This window comes from Pseudopipra pipra, chromosome 1 (genome assembly GCF_036250125.1).
Source record: "Pseudopipra pipra isolate bDixPip1 chromosome 1, bDixPip1.hap1, whole genome shotgun sequence".
Lineage (NCBI taxonomy): Eukaryota > Metazoa > Chordata > Aves > Passeriformes > Pipridae > Pseudopipra > Pseudopipra pipra.
Window position 1 is genome coordinate 144,938,081 of NC_087549.1, and position 23,062 is coordinate 144,961,142.

The 23,062-nt window shown below is 38.0% G+C and overlaps 1 protein-coding gene across 2 annotated transcripts in view; it reads right to left on the bottom strand.

Moving 5' to 3' along the window:
• Positions 1 to 236: 236 nt before the first annotated feature.
• WDR37 (WD repeat domain 37) overlaps positions 237 to 23,062 on the bottom strand; it is a 44,154-nt gene continuing 21,328 nt past the window's right edge. For both annotated transcript variants that reach the window (XM_064637641.1, XM_064637650.1), the window contains 7 exons: positions 22,415 to 22,459; positions 20,085 to 20,161; positions 18,270 to 18,507; positions 17,599 to 17,740; positions 5,703 to 5,837; positions 4,911 to 5,025; positions 237 to 3,411 (listed from right to left, as the gene is read on the bottom strand). In XM_064637641.1, coding sequence (XP_064493711.1) covers positions 3,280 to 3,411; positions 4,911 to 5,025; positions 5,703 to 5,837; positions 17,599 to 17,740; positions 18,270 to 18,507; positions 20,085 to 20,161; positions 22,415 to 22,459 — 884 coding nt within the window. In that variant the 3' untranslated portion in view covers positions 237 to 3,279. The remainder of the gene's footprint in view (positions 3,412 to 4,910; positions 5,026 to 5,702; positions 5,838 to 17,598; positions 17,741 to 18,269; positions 18,508 to 20,084; positions 20,162 to 22,414; positions 22,460 to 23,062) is intronic.

The window sequence follows — 23,062 nt, forward strand, 5'->3', positions numbered from 1 at the left end:
GCACCTTTTCACTCTAGATACCTTACTGGCAGCATGATCATTAGCACTACAGAACTCCTGCTGTAGTAAACAGCCTTGTCCCTCTCTTCCAGAGGAGCTGTGCTCATCAATGCCTCAGAAACAATCTTTTTGAGTGAAAAAGAGTGGAATGTGGATAGGAAGATCCTTTGACTACTAACAAAGTGAAATACTGACACCAACCTTAATGCAACACAGAAGAACAGCAACTTGCAAAAAAAAATTGTTGAATGTTTTAATGCATTTTGAATTGTAATGAAGAAAAACATTTTACATCTAAAAACAAATTAGCAGAATAATAAAAAGTGGTTCCACATAACTTATAAATTCTTTTCCCCAAAAGGTAGTTTTCACAGATTTAGGCAACAAATAAGATGTTTCATTCCAGATCTTTCTGACTCTATATTAAACACAAACTTTGTGAAAACTGATGTGCATTGCTTGAGAGAAAGACACAGAAGCTTGGTTTTGCCCAGTGATGAGTTTTCTGTGAAATTCTGCACAATACTGAAACTGTAACTGCAACTCTCCTCCATTTTATGAAATGCTAGACATTGTTCAGTGCTGAAAAACACTCTTTAGAACATTAAAAGCCATGAAATGCTTTCCACACATTAAGTCAATGTTGTATTATTCACCATGGCTCACATGTTTTGCTTCAAGGGGAATGGCAGTTCTGCTTACCCTTCAGTACAGAATATAAAATTAAGCTACGTGATAGTTGTGTTCAGCTGATTTAAGTATTAGCCTGCTCATAAGAACGTGGCTCTAGCACCTTGTTTGCTTGATTTTTTCAAAATGAAACAATGTAATAACCCATTCCTGGTACCAGAGGACGGTCCCTCTGGTGATATAAAAAGTTTGCAGCAATGATGATTAAACTGCATAGAGTCCAGTGGTCCTGTATTACATATGTATTAGAGAAGCTTAAACAGACACTTTAGTTTAGCAGGACCAAAACCAGTGAGCCTCTCCCCCCACCTCAGGTAATAAAGGACAGCCATTGCTCAAGATACTACATGCAGGCCACGCTGGAGAAACTGCTTTAACTGGCCAGACATTTTTCTCTCTATTTTTAAACAGCATAAACCTTTGTAAAATTCTTCCTGTCACCAACTAAAAGAAAATGAGTCTTGTCTTCTTAAGGAATAAAACCTGTAACTCAACATTAAACGGCTTTACCCCAGAGTTAAAAACCCAGAAAAAAAAAAAAAAAGTGAAAATAAATTTTGACACCATCATTTAACTTTTATCAGCAGAAGACTTAAAACTCTGCAGCTGCTTTGTGCAACCTCACTGGTTTTGGTATTTAAGATTACTTCAGCACAGCTGTGTATGTATCTTGTATCTCAAAAAAAAAAATCAACCCAAACTCCACAAAAGAAAAAACAGGGGATCAAACTACTATGATGACCTGTACTATACAGATACTGCATATATATCCTCCATTAAATATTTTGAGCTTCCTTAATGCTACACTCCAAAACTATGTCTAGGACTCCTGTTTTCCTACAGTTCCTCACTGATGCATTCATCATCCAATCCCATTGCACTCCCATGCCATATATATGTTAGTTAACAGAACCAGCTAACATATCTGTCTTCATGTCATTATAAACAGTGCTGTAGAGGACATGAGCACAGCTGCAGTTTCACAAAATCATAACGATGAGATAAAACGCTCCTAATACTTCTGCCAACCCACCATAAACCCCATGATTCCCACTGTAAGAGTGTACCCTTGGCTCACCCTCACCCTTCATATTATACTGTGATATGTCAGACAGTTATAGGGGCAGCATCTCCCTTTAGCCAAAAAGAGGTGTCTGTCTGAAGCAGCCTTTCTGTTCTTTTGAAGACATCAGCTGCCACCTGCATTTACTTACATCAGCAGCAGCTGCAGTGTAACACCCCACTGCCAGTGCAAAAAATAGCCAAGCACAGTGAGGAGCAAAACCAGAGTAAGACCATTTGGAAGAAAGAAAGGAGACCTGTGTTAATTATCCCCTTCTGGAACCGGACAGGGACTGCAGCAGCCCTTGTCGTCCTAGAACAGAAAGGTAACAGATGATGTTTACTGACTGTATTGCTCCACTAGCTTTAAGTGTTAATTACCTTAAGGATCACATGTAGCATGATTGTCTTTCCTCTCGTGTCAGAGATAGTACTTCAGGCAGAGACCAAAAGTGCTTTTTTCTAGGCTACAGAGAGATTCGACGCATCTTGACCAACATTCATTTTTGAGGTAGTACTCATTTGCTTTGTATTGCTGGCTCAAAATAAAAATATGGGAAGTGAACACAATTAAAAATATGTTCACTGTAGGTACATGAACAAAAACATCACCCCAAAAAAACCTATTTCCTTTCTGGGCAGATCACCAAAAAGAAGTAATCCTTCTTACAAAGGTCAGCTCACATTCACTGGTAAAGTCAAACTTTCATAAACGGTTTATAACAACAGCTATAAACTAAAGTGCTTCAGAATTTGTTTGACCAGATTTCAGTGATTAGAATTATAATATTCTGGATTTTTGCTAGTATGAAATGCAATGAGGTTTTAGAATCACTTTATATAAGAAGGGCAGAACAAATATTTTTCTTTTTTCAAAAGAAAAAGTACAAAAAGCATTACAAATAAACCTGGCAGTCTATATTCACTACAAGTTGCTTGCATTTTCCTTCTCAAATCTACTATTTCTCCAGTAACTGGAATAAAAATGGAGCTGAAGTTGCACTATAATGCAGCACTAAAAAAAGTATTCCAAATCAGATGCAAACAGGAAAATGTTTACAATCATACAACTAGTGAATTTCACACTTCATTTCAAAGTTTTAGCCCTGCAGATTCTTTTTAACACAAGGCAGATATGTAGAGTCATGGAAAAACATAACAGACTCCTATACACTCTCTACAGTAATTACATAAGTTTCACATTTATGTCACAAATGTAATGCCCTACTGTGTAACTACTGAATGCTAAATAACTTATGAACATTTATGTGCTCTATGCAACAGTGAACATATTGACCAGTGGATGCCAAAATATAAAAGTTCATACACAAGACAAACTAATCTTTAAAAAAATCACATCTTCTGTACAACTCATGCAAACTGTGCACAATGTGGTAACAAGAACAACATTTGCTCAAGCCTCCCCTTATGGAAGAGCTTTTACAGCGGGAGCAGACCAGTGTTCAGAGCAGTCTGCCAAAGTGTAGAAGTCCATGGCGACACAAACGCAGAAACTCCTTCAGGATTTCACTTCTCCTGTAGCAAAGCAGGGATGTTGATGTTCCACCCGATAGCCTGACGATCAAACCCACACGTGAAGAGGTTACATATGGGATGGTCCTCACACCAGGCGGAGCAGCACACCATCCTCCTGTGCCCCTGCGACAGCCGGGAGACAGCAGCGTTACCGACACGGCACAGGGAAACCTCTGTGTCAGCAAGGCAAACTTGCCAGTGCTCATCCTAGTTTTTACAGTTATTGAGAATCCTAAAAGTCACTGTTACCTTCATCTGCAAGGTAAGTCTTTACAATGATGAGATCCAGCACTGGATCAATAAGGACAGAGGCACAGAAACAGGTGCATCTAAACTTTTGAGATTTCCAAGGTGTGTTTGCTATCTTTTATTTGCAAAAGAAAATCGAATTTTGATTTCAGAATTTTTATTTATAAAAGCAATCTTAAAATATGGAACTACTTGCTGGCAAATATGTTGTTACAAGCCTGCAAGAATAAGTGTCCATCATGTTCATAATTCAGAAGGGATAATACTACAGCAGGAGGAATATCACACTGACAAGTTCAAGTCCAATAGTAACAAAAGTGTCCGAAATAGGATTCTGACCAACATTTAAGTTAAAAAATTAAATAAATAGATAGATAGATAGATAGACAGACAGATGAATAGATAAACTGGCCATGGTTTCAGTAGTGTCAGTCTGAATGGAACTACTAAGAAAAAAAAAAAGACATGCACATACACACAAAAAAAACCCTCAAGACTACAATGAACTAAAAAAAAAACCCAAATTAGAAAAATCCTAAAATAGACTAAATAAGTCTTAAAACTCCTTCCTAAATTCTGTCAAGAACTGCTGAATCAATCCAAAAAACACCTACTGAAGTGGCATAATCAATTAATTTCGCTTAGTCTAATTTGCTCTATTAGTGATGCTTGCCATGCTAAATAGCACCACAAATGCACAAAGCTTGATGGGCGCAGCAAGGCTTTTTTATTATGTAGTACTAAATATCAAGAATGTACACGCATAAGCATGGAAGAAAAAAAAAATTAAAATTTATCACCAAATCGTAAAAGGTGAGCTCACAAAACTGACCCCCACTTTTTCCTTCTGTTTCTGCATCATGGAATCATAGAATGGTTTGGGTTGGAAGGGACCTTACAGATCAAGTTTCAACCCATCTGCCATGGACAGGGACACTTTCCACCAGACGAGCCTGCTCAAAGCCTCATCCAACCTGGCATATATATCAAACTAAACTGCGTAATTAAAAAACCCCAAAACACAAATACAAGAAAACCACTGTTATATCTCATAGTGAGCCACTTTCCTGACACAATTCACATCAAGGCATTGAAACTCCTCTGAAAGGTTCTTACACACTTCTTCCATTTCACTTTAGTAAGGAGAAAAAATTATGAAAGGCACTTGAAACATTATTTGCAATTCCAATAAAAAAGTTCAAAATGTTTCATATTTGCATGTTGGTTCTTTTCAGTAACCAACGACAGCGCGTTTATTTAGACAAGTGTTGTTCATCATTTGTTCAGCTTTTAAGCTGGAGAGCCCAAATCCTGCTTTTAACCTTGTGTGAAATAAGAGCAGACATACTTGAGAGCTATAAATACCCAGTTACCTGTCTGTTACTGCGAGGGAGCCGAGCTAATCGCACTCCTGACATGTCGAACAATCTGACCTGTCGGTTGTCATGTGGAAGGGCGATGATTCTTTGGCCAACACACACGTTAATCCTGCACAGAAGAGACAAAAGTAGGTTATGTGCAAAACAACGAGCCTGGCAAATAGAACTTGACAGCACAAATTTAAGCTCACGGGAACGGATGCAGCTGAATTTTTCCTGAATAGAATTCACAAATGGAAAGAGGAAAAAGTATTGAACCATTAAGGTACTTTCTATTGCACCAGATCCTCAAACAGCCTTAACATTTGCATCCCGTATACAAAAATCTCAGAAAAACAATGCTATGTATTTACTGAAAATTAATGCTGACTACACAAGCATTTTATAAAACCATTTCAGACCTTTCTCAAATTCTTACAAATCTCAACACCAATTTTAGGGACTAAAATTAAATGTATATTCAGTGAATTAATAGAATAGACTATTTCAGTTGGAAGGTACCTGCAGCAATCATCTATTCCAACTGTCTGATCAATTTAGGCCTGACCAAAGTTTAAAGCATGTTATTAAGGATGTTGCCCAAATGCCTCTTCAAGACTGGTAGGCCTGGGGCATCGACCATCTCTCTAGGAAGTCTGTTCCAGGACTTGACCACCCTCTTAGTAAAAAAATATCCAGTCTAAACCTCTGTGTTTCAGCTCTGGACCACTCCCACAGGTGAAAGAAATTATGAATTAATTAAGAAGACATGAATGAAGAAAAACAGTAACTCAGAGATCTGCTTACCTGTTGACTGCAGAATCTGTACGGATTGTTGCAATAGGAGATCTCATGTTTTTCAAATCCCAGACTTTTACTGTACGGTCATCACTACCAGAAACAACATTGTCTCCCACAGTGAAAACTGCAGATGTCACAGTGCTAAACAATCAGAAGTAAAGAGAAAGACATTAAGCTCTAAAGTTTTTTATTAAACTAACATCTGATTTAGAAATTGTAGTTTCTGTTCCTGTGTTTCCTTTAACATATGTCTTTTTTATTTTATTTTTTTAAAAATAATCTGACTGGTCCAATTGCTAAGAGAAGCAGCCCGACACTAGAGACTCACTCTGGAGGCATCTTTCATATTCCACTGATCCTGGTATGAGCTAAACATGTCCAGTCTTGAAACCTTAATTCACTTTTGAAGTTCTGCACTAATGTCCAGTAGTTATCAGACAACACAAACTGAATTTGTAGCATAGAGTACAATTCTTCCTCTTAAGTGCCTTGAGACTAGTACTCAAGTTCTTTTCTTTCCATCCAAAGACTTCCGTAGAACTACCCCAGGCATCTGTCACTCCCTGCACAGACACCGAGGAGGTCCCCAATACCTACCTGAGGTGTAGCTAAAGCTATTTTGTACACACACATAAACATGCTGTAATCCACACACAGAGCCTCCAGTATAACTCCACTGCCAATAGCTACAGCAATCTAACAATTTCTAATTGTGATTTCTATTCCTGTTTTACAAGCAGGTAAGTCTGAGAGTCAGATGAAAAAATGGCAAAAAGCAGTAAGAAGGACGATCATACAATTCTTTCAAATTGTACCCATTATGTCTATAAATGCACAAGGGCAGTCACAGAAAGACTTATGAGAATATTTGTAGCAACTGAAAGTGCAAAACACTACTTCCAGAAGAGATTTTATAATTAATTTTATTTTAGAATTTTATTATCTTTGTATTTTATACTTTCAGAAGACAGTATACTGCTGGGCTCAAATGAACAGTTTTCATGATTAAGTCAGTGGTGGGTTTTTTTAATCTTTTACCTTTACTTCATATTAACCAAGTAAGAGCTTTTGTACTACTATATTCGTTGTAATTGTGTGAATTCCCAACCCATAACCAGTTATTTTCTGCCCACATAATGTACTAACAAAGCATTTCTATCTCTCCCTACAATCATTAGGGAAGGCTTCTCAACTCTGTTTCTACAGATTTGATTTAATGACCTATCTTGTAACTTGGGTCACGCACGTCAATTCTTAGAATTTAGTAATTTTAATTTAAGTTGTCAGTTGTTACTGTCGCTTTTGTTGTTCTGCAGAAATTTGAATTCATGTCCTATCCAAGCTGCTGATTGAGATTAGCACAAGCCAGGTCACAATGGACCAGTTTATGCAAGCCTCTTAATTTAAATTGACACCAAATTAAGTTTTAATTAGGACGAAGGCCCACTTTATTCATGATACCAAGTTTCCTAATGCATTATTAGAGTGCAGCAAAGCTACCAGGGAGATGATTACAATAAGAACCAAGAGGTCTTTGACTAATCTTCTGTACTTTATGAACCAAAAGTCAAGAAGTTAAAACATACATGAAGGCTACAACTACTAAATCTCTTTCATAAGGCACCTTTGCACTTGGGAAGAAAACTCATTCATGTAGTTTGAGCTGCTGCACAACACAGTTGGCATTTCTTAGCATCAACCTTGTCTTCTACCAGCCCAACCTCCTTTAAACTTACCAACATCTGCATTTATCTTCTCCCTATTTCTTTACCCAAGCTGCAAAATACCTCAGAAAAATATTTCAAGCTTTCCCTTAACTCTGTACTGCTGCAACACATTTGAAACACTGTTCTTAAGGTTAAAATTCTCTTCTCAATCTCCATAATTTGCACACACATTGGGAGACTTCCTTGTACTCAACAGCATAAGGAATTCAAGTCATACAAAATTCTCCAGGTGAGTGAATATACTGTGCTTTAGTATTGTGCTGCCAACAAACAAATCTGATCTGTTTTCCCACCATACATTTCATTTAATTACAGCTGGAATACGTTGTGAAACTGTCTTAAAATAACCCTCTGAGTTTGGGTGCTTTCTTTTTCAAAACTTTAAAAAGCTTTCCAGCTTCTTTGATCTCATAGTGGTTCTCCTTTATCACTTATCACTTTCAAACATGGTTTCTTTGACTACATAAAGTTCTCTAATCCTTAGGTTTATAATTTTTAAAATTAAAACACTCAGAACCATTGCCAGGAGAACAGAATGTCAGCCCTAGGTTGAAGCTCAACCCTTCCTGCTCCTGTAAAATGAAGACTCCTAAAAGATAACAAAATCCTTTTCTGTACTGTTTTCAGCTTAACCATTCAGATATTACTGCATACACAAAGAAAAAGTTTGTAAAATAAAAATGCAATTAAGTTCTGCTGTAGCTCTCTGGCAACAGGGAAAGTGACAGAAAGGGAAGGCTGCTCTGTTTTCACTGACAACTTTAAAGGTGTTAAGTGGTCTTAGCCCTCTGTCCACCCTCAGTTTGTCCCTGTAAGGCACTGCAGGCTGGGATGTGCACTATTTGCAAGCACACGTGACTATGGAAACAGCCTTTTAGATACAGAGCTTTGCACTTTTTACTGAACCCACTGTTTATGATCAGGGATTTTGGTCCCAGTTCCAAAGCAAAGAGTATATGGATGTCTACATAACACTTCCCAGACACTGTGCTTTTAACAAAATGAAACAAGACTCTTCTAGGACAACCTGTAGATACACTTGATTCAATTCTCAAATATATCTCATTTTCAAAATAAGATTGCAACACTTGAAGTTTTATGTAACTTAAAAAGTCAAGAGAGGCAAAAGCAGTATCATTCTCACAAACCTGACAACTCTGGGGAGGGTTATCAGCACTTTGTTGTCATCTGAGTAAAGACCAAGTGGTTTTTTGGCTGGTTTGTTTTGGGTTTTTTTTAAATAAAGTGAAACATATTGAGTTCATATTTAAAAAACCCATATACATGTAAATTCAAAAATATGCACAACACTACTGACTTAAAAAACATGAGCAAGTGCTGAGCTCATAGATCTTACACAGTACAGACCATGTTTTGTGTCCTCTGCTATTCCAAACTGGGGTATCTATTAATGTGAGATAGATGTATCTCATCAATTTTTTTCTTATTTTTGTGTTTGTTTGTTTTAATTTAAACAAAATAGCAACAAGAAGAAAAGCCACTTTCTATTTATAAACTAAAACAGGACTTCAGCCCAGATAAAGGGGGAAGTTGAGAAGAAAGGGAAGCAAAGTCTGTGTGGGAAGAAAGAAGTTAACAGAGCTGCCAATACACAGATAACCTTTCAAAAGTATTGCCTCTCTAACTTCATCCATATCACAAAAATTAAAAGCCTTCTCCATATATTTTCATGTGGCTACATTTAATTTCTGTTTGTATTAGTCTTCAGATAAAACTCTGGTTAACATCCCCTTGGCTAAATTAATAAAAAGTGTCAACAAAAGATCATCAGACCCCATGTTAATTGAATGCTAGAAGACATTAGGTTTTTAATAACTCAAAAAGATGACAGGTATTCTACGACATTAAAAAAAAAAACAGGCAAAGAGGAAGCAGTCTTATGACACTTCAAACTGTGCGTCCCACAGGGAGTTTGGTGTGCTACAACCATTCTCCAAAAAAGCCTCAGCCTCCGCCAAACCCCAGCAAAACTCATTTATCTTGTCATAGGGAGCAGCCGAGCGTGTACTTCCAGCTGACAGCGTGGCACTTCCTCACCACACACCGCTGCCTGGCCTCGCACATCCTGCTCCCTCCGTGGGTCTCAATCACCAGAAATACCGTGGTGCTCGCACTCCTCATTAGGCCGAACAGCTGTCTCCCCAGTCACACTGAGACACAAAACTGTTTTGCATAACAATCTGCTGAAATTTTACACATAGGGGAAGGGGGAAAAGAAACAAACATTGGAAATGCTGGACCATGAAATGCTGATGCAGAACCCTCGCTGGCAATGCACCAAAAAAAGAAGTTAACACTGCTCTTTCCGTTTTGATTTGCAACCTAAACTGGGATTTGCCACTGAATGCTGGGAGACAACATGTTTTTGCACCCTTGGAAAGGCATCTACATACACGCATTAATCTGTGTGTGGGATGAAAATGGATAAAACCAGAGTTTTCAGATAAATTTATTCAAGGTACATCAAATTGTAGGTAAACAGCAAAATTTGAGCGCTCAAATATGCCTCTCTCGTTTCAAGCAGGAAAATTCAGAAACAAAACCTAAAGGAATCTCTATTTAGGATGAAATTTCCTGCACCAGGGGAACAAAGTGTACCCCCACACTGAGCCATCTGCAGCCTGGGGGGAAGCCAGGACCTGTGTTTAAAACCTCCAGATATGGACAACAGGCTGCCCATCTCACAAGGAGATAGTGAACAAAGGAGTCCCACGTCAGGAGAACACCAGTACTTCCACATTTGAGTGCATTCAGGTTTCCGAAGTGCTAAAAGCACTTGATTCCAGAAGGAGCTACACATATAATTGCCAAAGTCTGCCTATGGATTTATATCCAAATACCAGCAAAGCCTTTTTCTCCAACTTGAGAAACAGTAAGAATGAACCATGAAGGAATTATAGAATCGCAGAATCAATTAGGTTGAAAAAGTCCTCTGAGATCAGAGACCAACCTCTGAACAAACACCACCATGTCAACTTGACCATGGCACTGAGTGCCACGTCCAGTCTTTCCTTACACACCTCCAGGGATGGTAACTCCACAACCTCCCTGGGCAGCCCATTCCAATACCTAATCATCCTTTCTGTGAAGAATTTCTTCCTAATGTCCAACCTAAACTTCCCCTGGTATAGCTTAAGACTATGCCTTCTTGTCCTGTTGCTGGTTGCCTGGGAGAAGAGGCCGAGCTTCACCTGGCTCCAACCTCCTTTGAGGTAGTTGTAGGGAGTAATAAGGACCCCTCTGAGCCTCCTCTTCTCCAGGAATTAACACAGAAGGGAAAGGGAGGGAATTCAGAGATGAATGTTAGCACTCAAGAGTCATTTTTTTTAGCATTTAAATCAACAATGTGTATTCCAGAGATGTGTTTCATGACATTTACAGAAAATTGCCAGTCTCCCTTTCTCGCTATCTTAAAAATAATAAAATGATACAGCAATGAAAACAGTAACTAGGTTGTATGAAGATTACTCAACGGCAAGTTAGTAAATTAGTTAAGGTGCAAATATTTTTAAATCAATTCCATTACATTTGTAATGGGATAAAAAAAGGTCCATTTATCCCTGCACTACTGTTGCACAGACAGAATACAAAGAAAGGACCCTCTTACAACCCTCTTCTGTGGGTCAGCTGAAAAAAAAAAATCATAGCACTTTTTACTGCATGCATTCAAGAATGGAATTAAGATTCTTTCCATCTATTGTAGCGAAGCTTAAAGCAGTCAAAAGCAGTTGGATACAGACTTATCATCTACATCTTTTTTAAAGCAACTGACAAAACTCTAATGGCTAACACTGAGTGCAATCAAACTTTGCATGTTACACACCCCACACCCCAAAATAAAACATTTTTTTTTCTTTTAGCTATAGGGCTTTTAAGCACTTCGTCTTATAGTTTAAGGAGTAGATTATTCAATTTCTTATATTTCTCTATTAATTAGGAAGCCATTTCTGCCTTGGGGAGTTCACCAATGACACCAGAGAAGGTTCAAGAACATAAAGAATTGCTTTTTGTGGCACTTTGGCAACTCCAACATTGGGTTGGGGAAAGGTTAGAAGAGATAATGGGGTATTTCAAGCTGTGCAAGAGAGCAAAGAGAGGTAAGTAGGATGAGTTGAAGGCACGTAAAACGTGCTGGCTCTAGTCTGTTCTGACAGACTGACAAAGAAGTGAACAGCACGGGAAGTGAGACAAATTCAAAGCTGGATGCCTGAGCTGTCAGCTATTAAGGCTGCTAACAAGGCTAAGAAAACTGTTGAATCCTTAGTATGCTCAGTTACATGCATGTAATAAATGTAAACCAAAAAGGTTTCGAAACATGTTCAGAAGCATTAAAAGCATTAAAAAAAAATAACCCTGGAGCTTCAAATCCAGACCATAATCTTCACTTAAAGAATATTCAACATGGAAATGTGGGATCAGAACAGTGTGTGAAACATGACTTTGGAGCCTTTTTCAATGAAATGCAAGAAGAAAAAAAACCCACGGCAGACAGAATAAGGTAGAAATATTAACAGCAATATCAGAACCATCTAGTTAATCAGTGAGGCTTGGGGAGAAAACTGAATGTTTCATCACAAAAATTTTGCACTTCTTACAGAAGCTGGATTGAGATATCTGCACATGGTGAACGCCTAAGGCACTCTTTGATGAGAAACAACAGAAAAATGGTAGACAAAGCATCAGTGATCACATTAATAGCTGAAGCAAAAACAGGACTATCTTGAAAAGAACAGATGCTTTAAACTGGTCAAACTCCACTGATAGCATCCAACTTGTTACGTTTTGTTTGGCACAAAATTTTGACTAAAAGCACAAGCACAGCTTTTAGTCAAAGGTGCAAAGCTTGCATTTTTAGAACTACATCTACATACGCTTTAACTTCACCAAGAAAATGTGGCTGAATAAAAATACCTAACAGTGTCCTTGCAATATTGGGCATATCTATAACAAGACTACTTTCCAACAGGGATGTCTAATGACATCACTGCCTGCAGAAAAGACCCTTCCCCCCTCCATGATTTGCTCTTTCAAGAACAATATATTCAAGACAGACACATATAAGGTATGAGAATTAAACCTTGCAGAATTGAGAATCTGGGAAAGCCAGCTGACCTTGGAAAGCTGAGTGTCCATGAAACTAAAGCAATTATTAGTCTCTTGAAATGGAATGCCATTTTGACATTAACTCTCAATTCACTAAATGCCAAAATTCAGCCCTGCATCCTAATCAGCAGCTGCTTAATCATTTTTACATTTTTTAATTGAGATTTTCCAGCAAGTGTAGGAGTTTGAAAATGAAAAGTTGAAACAAGACATATTTGCAGCTCTCTAATTTCAAAGTTCTCTGGATGAAGCACAACTCACCATCCAGCTGCATATTCAGAGACATTCAAGCAGCAAATGAACAGGAACTTTCCCTTCTGGTCTCCTACAGCCACACGACCAGAGTGAAAGGAGAAGGAATATGCCATAGTCCAAAAGAGCTATAAGCCAGCTTGCTCAGCTCTTTGGAAGAAATAGCGTAAGCTTTAATTTAAGCAATTTTTCACTGAGTTTTCTAGAAAGTAACACAAAGATACAGATTCCACAACTAACACACATTCACACTTGATGCACTGGTTCAATCTAGCCACAAAGATCAGTAAGTTTGAAAAGCAATAAACAAACTGTGTAATTTTTTTCAGGCTAGGTCAAAAGTACCTAGTCAAATTTTTATTTATTTTTAAGCCAAAAATGCATTTAATCGCCCAGACAAGGTGGTGGTGCATTGCTATACACTGAACAATCAAGAAGCATTAACAAAGGATATTCAGTTTAGGATAGCAACCCAAAGCTGCTTCTTAAGACATCATTTTATTCTTTGAAGGATGGTATTTGCAAGTCCAGACTTGGAAGCCCTGCATATTTTTATTCAAGCTTTTCAAGAGAGATGTCTCCAACCACTGTGCACCTTTGATGGTCACTAAGCAAAACAAAACCCTTTATTATTTACCAAGTAATTCACCAGCTGCATATAACCATCAGCATACAAATATACAGCAAAAGGACTGTTCAGTTTAAAAGCTGTATATAAATCCACTAGCTAATAAGCATTCTGTTGCCAATTTATTTCCAGTGTTACTGAATTGACAGAACAAGTGAATAAAATCTGTAAAGTGCTTGACTAGACCTGTACAAACTAAGGCGTTTTTTTAAGCTACAAATAGTAAAGATTTCCAACATGAACATTTTAGAAGGTTTCGCACATCAAGTGCATGCAGAGTACTTAAAGGGACAAAAAATCTCATCAAGTACATATGCAAGAGCATGTCAACACCGGTCATTCAACTAGGTCACTGTGCTGGTAAAAGAAAGGCCTTCACAGCCCCAACAAGACACAGCTATGCAGGCATTGGCAAACAAAAACAAAAATGAAGTTGGAATGAAAATTGCCAGGTAGATGCCAGAACCATTTTGCTCTTCAGAACAAAATCTTAGTTCAATTTGAAGAGTTCTAATCAATAACCACTGAATTCAAAAATTTCTCAGTAGGAGAACAGCTGGTGCTGGGGTTGTTTGATCTGAAGAAGAGGAGCCTCAGAGGAGACCTCATCACTCACTACAACTCCCTGAAAGGAGGTTGTAGCCAGGTGGGGGTTGGTCTCTTCTCCCAGGCAGCATCAGTAAGACAAGAGGACAGGGTCTTAAGCTCTGCCAGGGGAGGTTTAGGTTGGATATTAGGAAGAAATTCTTTACAGAGAGGGTAATCAGGCATTGTAATGGGCTGCCCAGGGAAGTGGTGGATTCTCCATCCCTGGAGGTTTTTAAGAGGAGACTGGATGTGGCACTTAGTGCCATGGTCTGGTAACCACAGCAGTGTTGGATCAAGGGTTGGACTTGATGATCTCAGAGGTCTTTTCCAACCTGGCTGATTCTATAATTCTATGATTTTAATCAGTAGAGAATAAGTAAGTGAGATGAACATGGCAAATGTAAACCAAAATGTGACAAGGTATTTTTATGACTATGTGAGCAAGGCACAGGCAAACAAGTCATGTACTGAACTGAAACAGTCATATATATGACAAATGTAAACAGATCTAGAAACTTCCATAGGAAGATGTAACTTCGAAAAAGACCTTCATATACTTCAAAGACTCAGCTGAATGTAGGCTTGAAGTGCAAATGTACTGTCAATGTACTATATTGGTCTATAAATTTCAAAATATATTCAAAAACACACTTTAAGGCAAAATAGGTAACTTGTATATAAGAACTGATAATTTGTACAAAAGAAAATACAGGAAACAAAGCTCTTCAAGATAAAAATCAGAAGACAGAAAGTGAAGCTAGACAAACTCAGTTTGTCTAAATGCAAAAAGTTTAACAGGGAAGTTAATTAAACACTGCAATAAGCAACATACAGAATTTACCAAGAAATAAGCTGGAATCTTTGTCACCGAAATAACTTCACATACAGTTAGCAATTCTCCCAAAATTGCCTCCTAATTCCAAACAGTTATCAATGCAAGAAGCTCAAGACAGATGTGTCAATCACAACGATTCCTTTTGGCCTTACTGGAAGATAACTTATTTTCTTAAATTGTCACAGTAGTAGACAATAAGGAACATTCTGCTCCTAATAAAGAAGCTATATGCTCAGGACACCAAAATAGTAGGTGATTCCTTAGTCCACTTAAGATACAAATAATCACTTAAAAAATATACACTGCCTTTGATAGAACATTATAGTACATGACAACACACAACAACTTTTCATTTTTTGATGTCAATTTACTTTATAAAATCATACTCTGCATGTAACAGGATTCCTTTTTCTCTAAACAGATCAGCATCAGTTATAATTTTAAGACGATAATGAGCCATTTTGAATAAATCTTCACTGTAACACATTAAGGTAAATAAAAGGAAGTTGGAATTACACCCTCCCCCAAATTCTTCAGCCCGCGGACCCTCGCACAGTGTAACAGTGCTGACACCTGCCGGCCAAGGCGCGCTGTGCAGCCGCAGTGAGAAGGAATTCCGGACGGAATAAGATTTTGTGTTGTAGTACACAAAAAACACGGTATGTTGGCCTCATGATTGAGATGTTTGGCATCTAATTATATTGGTTTAACGTATTAAGAGTTGAGCTGGTGAAATACACAGGGAAAAAATAGCTGCTCTATGAGCTCCTCGTCAGGTGCTGCTCAGCCAGAGGCTGTTAAAACCGGTGGTTGAGGACTTTAAATCATCAGTGTTAATGACTGTAACATCCAATTTACAGAACTGATGCCAAGGGCCTATCGAAATATTAAAAACTTGGCAAATTGTTCAAAGAGACACTCGGGAAAGCCAAAAAAAAGTCTTGTGTGTATGCATTTTCTAGTCAATAGATAAAACAGTTTCTTCTATGCTGCTTAACGTGGGGAGATTGTTATAGCATTGATTAGAGAGTAATTTGAAAATATTTTCCCACAAGGCAGTACAGTTAATGTCCAAAAATAAAATCCCTCAAAGCATGTCTCAACTGCCAAATACCACCCTCATCTCTGCTCTGTCTGCACTCCTTAGTGAAACACTCACCTCCCTAACAGAATCACCTACTCAAGAGAACAGAGACATCAGCAGCCTTAGCCACTGAATGGTAAAGTCAGTTTTGAGACCCTTAAATTTAGGGTGTATTTAGTGGAAAAGCCTATGTCAATAGTAATAACTCATACATTCAAAGAACAAAATGGAGACAGGTGATGCAACAAACACAAATATGAAGATGATTAAAAGCTGGAATAAGAGCGACTGAAGAGGTTGCACAAGGTCTATTCCATTCATAAAAAATAAACGCCCTGCTAGCTTGTAGGTCTCAGCAATGGAGGCCAAAACACCAGCTAACAGCTTTTACAATCTGCACCATCCATCATCCCAGATCAACATCATTTGGCCTCAGCAAACATACGGAAAAAACATGAATGTCAATCTTGATCCTTTCTCTGAAAAAATGTCCTGGGACGAAGAAGTTAATTAGCTCAGAAAAAAATGCAAGCACCAATTGGATATAAAACCTTCCAAGTTTTGCAAGTCATTCTAGAAAAAGTGACAGAAGAGCACAAAAGTCATGGCATGAAACAATTCTAGGATGCAGGCCACAAAATCAAGGTTATTATTCTATCAGGAGACGATGTCTACTTACATGGGATGATTGTGATGCACAAAATAATTTATCAAGATGAGGAATCTGGGGCAGGGAGGGTTAAAGAGGTTTTACTTTATATATAGGTTAGCCAATAGCTGAGGAAATGAAGAAATGGATACTGAAACTCAGTCATAATGCAAATTACACATTTGAATTAACAAAAAAACAAAAATGTGAATAAACGTTTGTGTGTTTTGTTCTGAGCTAGGATTAACAATCATCTTTTATTCTGAAGAAAGGAGGTGAAATTTTTTCTGATACAGTCAAGCTTAAAAGTCTTAACAAGTTCTGAAGTCTTAAAAAAAGATTTGCTTCCTTGGGTAAAGTATTTCCAAGTTACTCCTGTATTTTCCATGTATCAAAGCTGAGATAAACAGACAGTTAAGTCAACACCGTAACAGATTCTCAGGACTACATTTGTCCCTCTTCAACAGTCGTCAGTATAATAACATTAAGCCTAAACTGGTAACTAAAAATGTTGCATCAAAATCACTATTTTGACAGAACACGGCAATCAGTGCCCTTACTTTAATTTCCTATTTAATGTAAAAATTAGAAGCTTTAAAGGGTAAAAATTAATCCTGCTTTTTGGTCCACTGGTTCCAAAGAAGTAACCTTTATTTCACACTGAGTATCATGGCAAGCAGAGGCAATCTGCTTGACCCTCTGCATCACAGCAATAACCCCGAACTACAGGCATAACCAATGCCAAAAACAAGCTCATACCTTAAATCACCTTTAATTAGAACAACTTTTATCGAGACTTAACCACATAAGCAATATCACATCAAGAGCCCTGGCTGCTATTTGGGAAATTAAGTACTGCTGTGTAACATCTGAAGGAGGACAGTTAGAGGTTTCTGTGAGAATCAGTCTCGCAGAACAGGAATGAACTTAAATACCTCAAAAAAAGCACTGGAACAGTTTCTTTCAGATTATAGTTTTGGAACTTGTAAAAACCTGTGAAGGAGCTGTCACTTACTCTGTGTGGCCCTGAAAGACATTCACGGAATGGATAGAAGGATCTCTGAAATCCCACAGACGGAAGGTTGTATCGCGTGATGATGTCACCACAAGACGCTGGGTGGGATGTGTACAACAATGCGTGAGCTCTTGGTCGTGCCCTACAACCACACATGAGAACATGTAAGGCAATGAAAATAAGACTTTTCATTTCCACATACACTTGGAACGAAATGCTGATGATTTTTTTCTTTTTTTCCCCAAACTGAGAAGAATAGTGATCATTCTGAACTTTAATGTTACTACCGGCGTAAAAGTTTGGGACTGTATTCAAAGGGAAAGAAACGCACTACTCATTTCACACCAAGTAGTACAGGTTATTGCTGCTTTATACACCCTGAACACAGCAAAAGCATTTTGCAAGAACTAGAATTTGGGTACATTCAGTTTAAAAACAACTACTCTCATTGGTTAAATCACAAGCTTAAAGAGAAGACAAATTCACGCTCAGGGGATTTACAAGGTGGTAATTTTAGAAACTACTACAGCATTGAGCAGCAGCTTCAGTCTTGTACACACTCATGTTGTGGTCCAGAAAAACAAATTACTTTCCCAGTGTTTTCGCATCTACAAATAATCCCACGTATAAAAACAAACTACCAATTTAATTTTTTGTGAGTGAACAAATACCTGTAAGAGAATGGACAAGTTCAGAAGTCTCTACATCATATAGATTTGCTGTCCTATCCCACGATGCTGTCACAGCCTGCTTCCCCCCAACCAGCCAGTCAGCTGCTATGACCACTCCTTGATGGCTTTTCAGAGAAGTTAACGGCGCTCTGACAGTGGGGCAATCACTGGAACCATCCCCATCTCCATCAGGTTCATCTTTATCTGAGAACTCAACTTCGTCTTCTCCAGTCACTTGCTATAAAATACAAGAGAAAAAAAGATTTACTATAGAAGGGAAGGAATGTCTCAAAGTTACATTTTGCAGCGTAAATGCTTCCCAATCCCCTCAATGAGAATGTGTGTAACTTAATTCTGCAGCACCTGGCCTACTCAGGTACTCACTATCACAAACTTAGTTGAAGGAATATAACCAGTGAGTTAACTGCAGTTTTAATAACTCCATTAACAATTTCATGAGGAGCAGCTGAGGGAAATAGGTTGTTCAGGCTGGAGAAAAGGAGGTTTAAGGGAGACCTTATTGCTCTCTACAGCCACCTGAAAGGAGGTTGGAGCAAGGTAGGAGTCAGCCTCTTCTCCCAAGTAACAAGCAACAGAACAAAAGGAAATGCACCAAGGGGAGGTTTAGATTGGCTGTTGGGAAAAATTTCTTCACCAAAAGGTTGTCAACCACTGGACCAAGTAGCTCAGAGAAGCTGGAGTGGAGTGACCATCCATGAAGGTGTTTAAAAGACATGTAGATGTGTCATTTAAGGACATGGTTTAGTGGTGGACTTGGCAGTGCTGGGTCAACAGCTGGACTTGATGATCTTAGGAGGGTTTTATTTTCCAATCTAAATGAATCTACAATTCTACTTCGTTTTAAAGTCTCCTCTGAACTCTTTAGCTCTGAGTATCTGTTCCCTTTACTATCTGGTAAGGTTTCTTCACATTCCCTTACTGTATTACCCTAGAATTTCATTGCAGCATATTTATCAAGGGACTTTTTTCCTTTCAATTTTTAAGGATAGGAAGCATCTAACAGGACACTGACTATTTTAATCTTCAGGAAGACAGTCATTTACAGACATATTTTCATACATTAAACTTAAATCATTACATCAATATTTTTCTGTTGGTCAATACACAGTCATCATGCAGTGCTGATGTAAACCAGATGCAAAATAAATTCTTTTGTCAACCATGAAACATCAGTCTCTGAACCTCTTTTCCACTTACACAAGACAAAACCATTTTTCTTTTATGTTACATGGATGTGAAAAAGATAACATTTGTACTGTTCTTTCAAAATGGGACATGCCAAATCAAATAAACTGAATCAAATATTTTCCATTCAGAAATTTGTCTCATATGATACAGCCATCTCTTTGCTCCTGTTTAGCTTACTGAGAAGCTCATGCTATAACCTCTGTTTGTCTTCAATATAGCTAATACAGGTCCCTCAGTAAGTAAAGCTACAAGAATTTAACTACTTTAAAAAGAACTTCATTATTTATAATTTGAATTATTGCCAAAAAAATTACTCATCTTCATTTACTTACACATTTACTACCTTGAAAAAAAAGTCAATTAATGCACTTGCAGCTGCCAATTCTATTCTGCACCACACACCTTTGAAAATGTGAAGCAAGTCTATTTTCAAAGAAAGGCTGAAATACAGCTGTTAAATTAAAACCTTAAAATCCCACCTTTGGCAATCCTCAAATCATGTAATTTTTTAATTATATGTAAATTTAACATTCAGTCTCATCACAAAACCTGTATCTGATGAAACTGCTGTGCAATTAGTTTAGTTGCAGTAAGTTGATTGCTTACATTGCAGTCTGCAGTTGGCTGAGGTGTAGGCAACTGTACTATGTATCTCCAGATGTGAGCTGTCTGGTCTCCAGATGCTGCACAGGGGGGAGAGAGGTAAAAAAGAGAGAGAGAATAAATAAGAGCATTTCCATGGGCAATAAAAACAACCTTTAATGTTACATTTGGCAATACTGTCTGAGTTCCATCTTTTTTTAACAGATACCATTGCAAACTTTATGGTAAGCAAGTCTCAACATCAACAGTTACTCTCCTGGCTTCAATACTGATTAAGAACATAATTCATTTTGAAAAATATAAATAGGTACCAAATTAATCACTCCTACAGTGAAGCACCCACTCAAATACTACACATCAGAAGACAAGTATCTGCGTTATTCCAAAATGTAATATTTGAAGAAGGCATTTAATACATCACAGGTGCCATTCTTCATTTGCCATTTCTCAAAATATTGGGGTTCTTCATTCAATTATTTCTTCCATTAGATGTTTTTAGCATGGTTTTAATGAGAAACCTAAAGAGCAAGTGTGAAGCTATTCTGCTTCTGCCTTGAAAAGCTCAGTTTAACTAACACCAGATTACAGCTCAGGTTTTGAAAAAGACTTACCCATTTACTAAGGAGAAACCCAAGATTTTCCTTATTATGGACAGAACAAACAAGTTCTAATACCTGGGGGTACAGTGCTGAGCATTCTAGATCAAGAAAAACAGTTTGTAATGAGCACGCAAAGCTCCGGCAAGTGCAATGTACATGAAAGCACTAAGAAAAATAACTCATCTAACGGACCAAGAAGGTTAGAAGAAAGGTCAACCTTACATTATGCCTGATGTCACTATTCTGGATTAGGGGGAAAGTTTTTTTTATTTTAATTAGTTATAAAATCAATTGTCACTGAAGAACAAGACACCTGAAAACTTGCAACTGAAATACTTTGCAGAACCATCTCTCGAAAAAATAATGGAAGAACAAAAAATCTATCTACAGGCAGCTTTTGTTTGTTTAGTTTGGTTTTCACAAGTCAGTTTACATAGCAACATTGCTTATGGTACTGAAACAAGGGCTAAGGTTAGCAAATGAAAACAGGAAAATCCAAATAAACTTAAATCACTAGGCTAGATAGAAGGTCTGATGCTCCCTACCTTCCTTTTAAGTGATCAGTGCAGATGCAGAAAGCAGAAGTGTTTTCATTTCTAACCTCAGTAATAATTATCCTCATTTTACAATGACTTACCTAGTAGCAGCAAATTCATTCCAGACCTCTTTCATTCCAAAGCTAGTGGCCTAATTATTGAACTATATGAACCACAGTATTAGGCACACCAGAGAGTTTTCAAACCTGAAGCTGCACTGATGGTACACTCAGGCCTGAAAACACCTTTACACTAACAATCATATTTTCACACTGCTTTTTCTGCACACTCAGTAGCACAATATTCTTTTCCTTTACTTCTGGGAATATCATGTATGGATATAGATAGATAGAACAGATTATTTCAGTTGGAAGGGACATAAAACCATCAACCAGTCCAACTCCCTGACCACTTCAGACCTGACTTAAAGTTAAAGAATGTTGTTAAGGGCATTGTCCAAATGACAGCCTCTCTAGAAAGCCTGTTCCAGTGCTTGGCCACCCTCTTGGTAAAGAAATCCTTCCTAATGTCCAGTCTAACCCTCCCCGGTACAGCCTTGAACCATTCCTGTGCATCCCATTGCTGGATCCCAGGGAGAAGAGGTCAGCATCTCCATTTCCAATTCCCCTCCTCAGGGACCCGTAGACAGCAACGAGGCTGCTGCTCAGGCTCCTTTTCTCCAAAACAGACAACCCCAAAGTCCTTAGCTGCTCCTCACAGGACATGCCTTCCAGCCCTTTCACCAGCTTTGCTGGTCTCCTCTGGATACATTCAAGGGCCTTCACATCTTTCTTAAATGTGGGGCCGAGAACTGCACGCAGTTCTCCAGGAGAGGCCGCACCAACACCGAATACAGCAGGACAAGCACCTCTTTTGTCCACCTGCTTGTGCTGTGTTTGATGCACGCCAGGATGAGGTTTGCCCTCTGGGCTGCCCAGGCACACTGCAGGCACATCAAGCCTGCTGTCAGCCAGCACCTCCAGAGCCCTTTCTGCAGGGCTGCTCTCCAGCCACTCCAGTCCCAATTTATACGTGTGCTCAACATTACTCTGTCATAGGTGCAGAATCCAGCATTTGAACTTGTTAAATTTCATCCCATTAACCATTGCCCAATGCTCCCACCTACACAGATGCTGGCAAATCACACTTATTTTCTACAATAATTAAAATAATCAGCATATGAAAAAATTTTACATACCTGTAAGAGCCACTTGCTCAGTGGGATGAAACTTTATGGAGTTTACTGTGTGAAACAAAGTAAATTTTTAAGTTAGCATACAAAAAGAATTCTTTCACAATGTTTTGTTTTAAAAGCATTGAAAAATCAAGTCACCTTGAGTCTTGAGTAATTTTTATAGTAATAACTTAGGTGAGATAAAGGTGTAGCATCAAAGAAAGCAGCTATAGTTGATTATACAGCAATACATATTTTCTAGAAAATTATTTCCTGAATCTAGTACAAATGGTTCATGTTAGAGAGGATAAAGAAACCACATTGAAATAATCATAAGTGGGCTGACAGCGGATAATGCTCTGGACTTCCATAAAGAGAATTCAAGTATTCATAATTATTTCTAACTTAATGAAAACTGATTATATAGGACCATCAACGCTCTGATTGTTACTTAGGATTGCAAGATAAATGCCTGAAAACCTGATGCAAATAATACAAATCAGATTTCAGTCTTGCAACCATATGTAATCAAAATATGATGGACTTAAAATAGTCCTGCAAGAATTCTATCAACCTACAAAGCTCTTCATTTTTATTTCAGTGCATAAGATTCAATTTAAGAAAGAACTCTGAAATTATTTCCATCCATCATACAAGTAAAATAGATGCTTA